Genomic DNA, 8,171 nt, shown 5'->3' with positions numbered 1-8,171 from the left:
ACAAAAGGCCCCACGTAACAACAACAATCCTGAGAAAGAATAATAAAGCTGCAGGAATCATACTACCTAATATCAAACTACACTATAAGGCCATAGTAATATAAACAGCATGGTACTGGCATAAAAACAGACATGGATCAATAGAACAAAATAGACAGCCCAGAAATAAACCCATACCTTAATGGTCACCTAACATTCAGCTGAGGAACAAGTACATGTAATGGGTTAAAGATAGTTTATTCATAAATGGTATTGGGAAAATGGGACAGATACATGCCGAAAAATGAAATTAGGACACCTTCTTATACAACACATGAGAATAAGTTCAAAATGGGTAAAAGACTTAAATGTTGAACCCAAAACAATAAAAGTTGTAGAAAAAAACACGGCAGCAAACTTTTTTTTTTTTTTGTATATCAGGCCCTGATATTCTTGGATAAACACTCTTTATTTTTAAACTTGTCTTGGATGAAACTAACATGATACACGTACTTCAAAAATGATCTGCAGTATTATGCTGTTATCACATAAGAAGCCTTTTAAATACATTTACCAAAATTTAGTAAGTTTACTCAGTAATGTGTTCATGTTTAGCACTGAAGCAGCCATAGAAGGGTCTCCTGCAAGTAATACACGGCCTGCCTCAATACAAATGTCTTTCAGTTGATGACACCAATTTTTTTTACTGTTTTTAATCTCTTCTTCAAGTTGACTTATCTTGTTCATCATCTTCTTAGTTTCCTCTTTATAAGCTGTAGTACATAGTTCTGTATGGAGCTATAAAAAAGAGAGTTCCATTTTGAAAATTCCAGATTATCAGCCCATATCTATTTCTCAACTAATTTTTGATGTGTTTGTTCAAAATTTCCAAACTTTGGTCTTGGTAGTGGTAGTATCCATGGTTTATACCTTCCTAAAATCTTTTGACACATCAACAGGAGATGAGGAGGAGTTGGGCTGGGACAGGATTGAGAATTATGACAGGAATGTGTTTCAGTCTAAAGGATGTTCTTTGGGAAGGATGAAAGTTTAATTCTAGTTATTTCTTGATTTCACTGATGTAATGTTACCGTTGGTAGTTAGTTAATTATTGATGGGAATGGGGAGCAAAAAAGAATTAGACATTGACCTTAATAAACTGGGAAGCATAAGCCTGCTTACTTTACCAGGAAGCTACCTGTTTTCACACTCCAGGGAATAATAGCATTACTTCACCAAGGGGATTAACACTCTTCCCATCTCCATCTGTAACCAGGTTTGTTGGAGGGCACAGAGGGAGGTGCTGGACCATAGAGGCCTGTCAGTCTAACTAGTGTATGTAGACCCATCAAGAGGCCACAGAAACTCAGGAAGTGGATTGGTCATTTTGAAAAATAATTCTTGTCTTTCCATGTCTAAATTTATATGTTCCCAGGGAAGGAAAGAAACTCTCCTTCTCTCATCTGGGTGATTCACACTCACCCCATGCAACCACATGTCCTCTTGCCTAGCCATGTGGCCTTAGAAGCCACCTGGCTCATGACTACATGGGCTCTGCATGCAGACTTGAGGAGAATGCCATACAGTAATAAACTGCAGCTGGGAACACAAGCTAAACTGGCTGGATAATGTACTGTACTTTTAATATGAAGCAAAAACTCTGAGCAGTGACCTATACAGTAGCCCTACCGAAGACAAGATTGGACTTTTTCCATGGCAAGACAGATGGAAAAGGGACATTAGGAAGTCAAGAGGGGTACCCCCTTCATTTTATATCACCAATGAAGTTCACCACAGAGCCCCATCCTCCCTTACAGGTCTTAGGAAATTCCATCTAGACACTGTAGGAACTCACTTTCCATTAATAACAGTAGGATAACTACACACATGTAACACATAATGGGAACCTCTAACTCTCTAGAGAAGACTGGTTATAAACTCCTGTTGGACAAAGAATGAATTGTACTCTGGGTGTAGGGAATAAATCAGGTAGATCTGGAAACAAATGCAGCAAACCGTAGAGTTTTCAGGATCCTATATATCACATCAGGCACATCTGATGTTTTCAACCAGATAGATCTACATTAAGTCTCTTTGATGGTTGTAGAAAACATCCTAGGGCTACAGGACTAAGGTCCTATTCACTTGGGGGCAAAATGATACCCTAATGTCCCCATAAACAGAAATTCAGGAGCCTGGGGCATGTTATTTGTACTCTGCTATCTTTAGTAGTAAAGAAAGTGCTGAGTATTATATCTCAGGCTTTAGACTGATCCTATTAATTCCACATTTCACTGAATTGTATGCCTTTGTACTTTCTTCAGGGTATGTAACTTGAGATAAAATTTTTGTTCTTCCATTATGAAGAACCCTGTTACTGATTGTCCTTTAGGCTTTGCTCAGGCCCCACCCAGACTCACCTTGAGCTTCTTCTCTAGTATTTCTTCCTGCTCCCTCAGTCTGTTCTTGTAATCTCTCTCTAATTTATTCTTCAATTGGGCTATGTTTTCCTCAAAGCTTTTCTCTTGAGCCTTCATTTCTTCCTGCTTTTCGTTAAGTTTCTGCCTTAACAGCTCCCGTTCCTTCTCGGCTTCCAATTTTTTGGCACACTCAGCTGTTCCCCCAGGGTTTTACAGAGGAAAGAGAGTAAGTTATGCTGAGCTGTACACTTCCGTATTCAGAGTCTAAAATGAGTTCAAAATGGTAACGATAAATCTCTGGTTCAGAATGTGATGGAATAACATTAATTGGCTGAATGAGGTTACTTTTCATTTCGTAGAGTTGTTGAAAAGAAAGACAGAAGCATTTTGTTTCAGGAAAAAGTTTCTCTCAAACTTGTTACAGGACACTGCAGGAACCTCCCCTCCCATCTGTGATCCCTTTCTTGTACCTGCTAAATCCTTCTCCCCAGCAGTGAGGGCTCTATCTGCCTGCAGGATGCATTCCTTTGTTGCAGTCTGTGACAGCAAGAAGTTCTGGAAGACCTCATTTGCCTGGAAAAAAAAAAAAGAGAGGGAGCAGAGTCTTGATGAAATAATTGTTGTTCAATAAAACTGCAAATAGACCCTGCAAATTCTTCATCCTTACTAGCATCCCACAGTAGTTCCCTTTCTTTACTGGCCACAATAAAAAATAATCCAACCTCTCTAGTTAGAAAAAAATACCCTCTATAGCAACCTCCCAGCACTCCAGCTTCCTGTCTTAATGATGCCAGGCATCACCCACCCTAGGATACAGACAACCAGGTTCATGTGCAGTCCTACAAACACTAATCCTCCATTGTATCTGATATGTGCACATTCTTTTTCTTCTGACTGGATGTCCCTAACCCTTTCTTATGTGTATATCATTTATTGATACCTCAGCTTATAGTTTCTATCTCTTCTTCCAAGAAGCTTTGCTAAACTTCCTTCTGAAATTTGAATGGATGTCAGGTACACAGACCTGTCCAACCAGCTCTACTGTTTGCTGACTGTGTGTTCTTAGGTAACTGATTAGCTTCTCAGTGCATCACATTTCTCAATTATATAATGAGGATAGCAGTGGCAAGTACATTCATATTAATCAAAGAATTAAATTTATAATCCAAACACAGCACCTAATATCATACCTATAATAGAAATTGAGTGCTCAAAATATTTTAGCTATCATCATCATTATTAGTGTATACTTACATGATAACCATATCTTATCATATCCAATTGAGTATATGTATGTCCTTTCTTTTATTAAGAACATAAGCTTTTTGAAAATGTTGTTTCTCTGGTACTTAGCACAAAAAAAACTATTAAATCGTTAAATAAAACAAATGTTCTCTTTTATCTAGGTTTCTGATAATAAATCCTATATTTGGGAAGAAACATTTCTGGTTCATTTAAAAGTATCTAGGTAATTATAGATATAAAAGCTAAAAATGTAGGACTCACCAGACTCACTTTGTTTCCACAAATGGTGTGGTGTGGTGTTGGATTTGAAAAGAAACAACAAAGACTCTCTGACCCTAACCTGCTATTTTCCCCTCTCTATTGCTCACCTTAATTCCTTTCCTGGGCACCAGGTCATAGGACTGTTCAACCTTGTCTATTGCTTCTAAGTAGAGATCATATCCTCTAGACACAGAGAAAGTTCCTTTTGAAATGCTTTTCAACAAGGGCTCTGTAAGTTGCTTAAGCTGAGCCTGGCAGTATTTGCCAGATGCATGTTCATTCTGTTGCAAGAAATCTTCCTTCCTCCTCCTTATAGTTTCCTGCCAGGTAAATGTGGAGAAACCCAAAGAACATAAGGCATTAGAAGGGAAGGTCCAACTGTGATCCTCTTGGAAGAAGCAGTGTGACTTGCAGTCAACATGGCAAAGTTGGTAAATGCTGTGCTTGCCTCCTCACATGACCACACCAGATTTACAACTAAATTATAGAACAACTATCATTGTGAATTATCTGTAGACTAGCTGAATAGAAGTTCTACCAGTAAGGATATAATGAAGAAGCCACAACAGGGCTGGTAGGAGGGACAGAGATGTTGTACAGGCAGGTCCCACATCTATTAGGCAACTAGGATTTGGGAGGGATATCTCAGCTGCTGAGTTCCCCCACTGTGGGATGATGGGTCCCAGCCCATATTGGGATCCCCAGCCCAAGAAACTAGTGCCTGGAAGAGGAGTTCCCACACATCTGTGAAAACCTGAGAGGATTATGAATGAATAAGAAGGAAGGCTTCTAGAGTGTCAAGCATTCTTTGTGAGGGACCTGGGAAAGGACTCACTTGCTCTCAAACTCACTTTCTGTAGCACTGCAGGGTCAGAAGCCTGAAAGACTCCAGGGATATAAAGTGAGGAATTTAATTGACTAGCTTCAGGGCTTCAGTGGAGGTTTAGATTTCAGGGTGGCTTTTTCTGGGGGATGAGTAAGGAGGCAGACACCATTGTTTCTTTGATGAGCCCTTTCCCCACCCAACCAGCAGGCATAGGAGGTAACAACAGTTTTTTCAGTAAATCATGTTGAAAAAAGCTGGACAGATAGATAGAAGACAAACACAAAGTGGATTACAGATTTAAATTTAATTCCTAAAGCCATAAAACTTGAAGAAAATATAAGCAGTAAACTCTTTGACATCTCTCTTAGTAATATTTTTTAAATATGTCTCCTCATGCAAGGGAAACAAAAGAAAAAATAAATGAGACTACATCAATCTCAAATATTTTTGCAAAGTGAAGGAAACCATCAACAAAATGAAAAAAAAAAACGATGAATAGGAGATTTGCACCAATGCTACATCTAATAATGGGTTAATATCTGAAATAGAGAAGAAACTCATACAACTTAACACACACACACACAAATAGAATTAAAAATACAATAAGAAAAGAAGACATACAGATGGCCAAAAGACATAAAAAGATGTTCAATATCACTAATCATCAGAGAAATGCAAATTAAACACAATAAGATATAACTCAGACCTGTCAGAATGGCTACCACCAATAAATAAAAAACACAAGTGTTGGCCAGGATGTGGAGAAATGGGAACCACTCTGCACTCTTGGTGGGATTTTAAGTTAGTGTAGCCACCATGGAACACAGGGACAAGATCTCCCCCCCAAATTAAAAATACTACTACTGTATGACCCTACTATCCCACTGTTGGGTATTTATCTGAAAGAAATCCAGAACACTAATTTGAGAAGACATATGCACCCATATGCATATACATATTGTAAATAATGTATTGCAGCATTATTTATAATAGCCCAGATACGAGAGCAACTAAGGCACTTGGTAAAGAAGTGGTATACATACAATGAAATATTACTGATCGATATAAAAGAATGAAACCTTGCTATTCATGACAACATGGATGAACTGAGAGGGTATTACACTAAATGAAATAAGTCACAGAAAGAAAGACATATACAATATGATTTCACTTATATGTGGAATTTAAAATACAAAATAAACATAAAGACATAATGGAAGCAAACTCAGAGCTATAGAGAAGAAATGCATGGGTGCCAAATAAGAGGCAGTTTGGAGGGAATTGGTGAAAGAAGGAAGTGATTAAAAAGGGCAAGTTATCCATTGTAAAAAAAAGTCATGAGTATGTCAAGTACCACATAGGGAATATAATCAATTGTATGGTAATAACTTTGTCTGGTGTCAAATGGGTACTACACTTATCAGGGTGATAGCTCTGGAAGCTACCTAAATGCCTAATCACTATGTTGTATGTCTGAAACTAATATAATACTATATGTCAACTGTAATAAAAAATTAAAAAGAAAAATAAAAGAAGCAGTCTGATGGCATCAGGGTGGATTGGGAATTGAAATGACCAAGCATCATGTGGAAAGTCCCATATTCCCTTTGGCTCAGGATCAACACCTGTAAAATGATGGAGCTGGTAGACATAAACTCCATGGTGCTTTTTCCCCCTGATATTTAATTGACATATTAGTTTCAGGTATACAACTTAGTGAATCCATACTTGTATACATTGTAAACTGATCACCACAATAATTTTAGTTAACATCCCTTACCTTGCAGAGTTATAAACATTTATTTTGTGTGTGTGAGAAGTTGTAAGATTTACTCTCTAGCAACTTTCAAATATGTAATCCAGTGTTACAGACATGGTTCCTTTATTAGTAGCAGGGTTGATCAACAACAAGCAATGGAAAGTTCAGTGTGCCTTTTCTCTGCAATCTTGGGATGCTATGGATAAAAATATATACATAATAAATCAATTGCCCACCAATGAGTTAAGTAGTCTCTGAAGAGAGTTTTAAACCAGTCATGAACTTTTTTCAATGAGGGTTTAATTGAGCAAAAATATAGAAACAAATTTTATTTGCTGTACTTCATTTTGATGAAGTTGGTTTTCCATTTTATGTACTGAAGAGATTTTTGTAACTTGTATGATAGTCAAAGACAGACTCATAGACAAATGCAGTGAAGGCACATACAGTAAGTAGAATTATGATGTTTTCTATGAGTTTTCTCCCCTTGTGTCCACTCTCTACACAGTCCTTGGGCCTGTGAACATGATGAATATCAATCTTATGATCAGGTTATGTTATACAGTTCACATGACTTTAGGATGGAAATTTCCAGGTAGGCATTACTTAACTACATGAGCCCTTTAAAAGCAGTTTTCTCCAGTTGATGGCACAGGAGGCAGTCACACAAATACAGAAACAATACAAGGATAGATGCACCATTGCTGGCTTAAAGATGGAGGGGAGTTTCCCAGAACCTCCACTGATAATACAAGCCCTTGTGAAACTTGTTTTCAACCTGTGGTACAAGGACATCCATATATTGTGCTTGAATCTGACCGGAAGAACTGTGAGCTAATAAACGTCTGTTGTTTTAAGCTGCGAAGCACACAGTGTTTTACTTTGCAATAATATAACATAAAGAACTAATCTTTTAAAAAAAGCAGAGGCTGTAGGCTACAGAGCCCCATCACTGAGAAAAATCCATGCTCATTCTACAATGAGAAACACATGAACTGTAGAGTCACAAAAAGGGAATCATTTTAGAAGGATAGTTTTCAGGAAGGATGTAGGATAAGCCATATTACCATTAACTTCCCCTGGAAGAGCTGCTCATCATCCTTGAAGGAGTGCTCCATGAAGATTGCAATGGCTTCCCTCTCATAGGCTGCGTGCAGGTCCAGCAGTTCCTGGAGCGTGTCTGTGGGGAACCTCACTCGCTCTGCCATCTGCTCACGGTAGTGGTCAGCTGCCTTCTGCACAGCCGCTGAGTTCTCATGCTGGGCCAGAGTTGTCACTGCATTCTCCAAACAAGGCACAGATCCACTGTTGATGGCATCCACATAGGCCTTTGCCAGAATCCCCAGCCCTGTATTGCATGTGATATTTAGGAAATAAACAGAAAATTCTCATTCATTGCTTTACAAGTTTTAGTGATCAGCTTTCTAAAAATCACAACAATTTTATTGAAATGAAGTTTTTGGTTTTTCTTCTTCTCCCCATGTTCTTTGTGCCTTCTCTCCTCCTCCTTTTTTAATGTGTCCACTTTCTAATGATAACATCATTGTGCACGCTATTCACTCTATTTTGATTCATGAATTCATCATGTTTTAATATTAAGATAGTAATCTCAATGTGTTCTAGGATTTCCTAGGATACTTTCCCATTGAAATGTAAAACAAAAACAAACCCAACAACATTT

The 8,171-nt window shown here is 38.0% G+C and overlaps 1 protein-coding gene across 4 annotated transcripts in view; it reads right to left on the bottom strand.

The window, feature by feature from the left end:
- Nucleotides 1–230: 230 nt before the first annotated feature.
- LOC123830229 (guanylate-binding protein 4-like) overlaps nt 231–8,171 on the bottom strand; it is a 33,977-nt gene continuing 26,036 nt past the window's right edge. For 3 of the 4 annotated variants that reach the window (XM_045856232.1, XM_045856241.1, XM_045856250.1), the window contains 5 exons: nt 7,558–7,838; nt 4,013–4,225; nt 2,870–2,972; nt 2,400–2,593; nt 231–777 (listed from right to left, as the gene is read on the bottom strand). In XM_045856232.1, the coding sequence (XP_045712188.1) occupies nt 550–777; nt 2,400–2,593; nt 2,870–2,972; nt 4,013–4,225; nt 7,558–7,838 (1,019 nt within the window). In that variant the 3' untranslated portion in view covers nt 231–549. Of the gene's footprint in view, nt 778–2,399; nt 2,664–2,869; nt 2,973–4,012; nt 4,226–7,557; nt 7,839–8,171 lie in introns of those variants that run through there. The other variant, XM_045856260.1, reaches the window with a different exon arrangement.

Source organism: Phyllostomus hastatus, unplaced genomic scaffold (assembly GCF_019186645.2).
Source record: "Phyllostomus hastatus isolate PE091 unplaced genomic scaffold, TTU_PhHast_1.1 phas_contig_1441, whole genome shotgun sequence".
Lineage (NCBI taxonomy): Eukaryota > Metazoa > Chordata > Mammalia > Chiroptera > Phyllostomidae > Phyllostomus > Phyllostomus hastatus.
The sequence above is the reverse complement of the archived record's forward strand: the minus strand, read 5'-3'. Positions and strand labels throughout refer to the sequence as shown.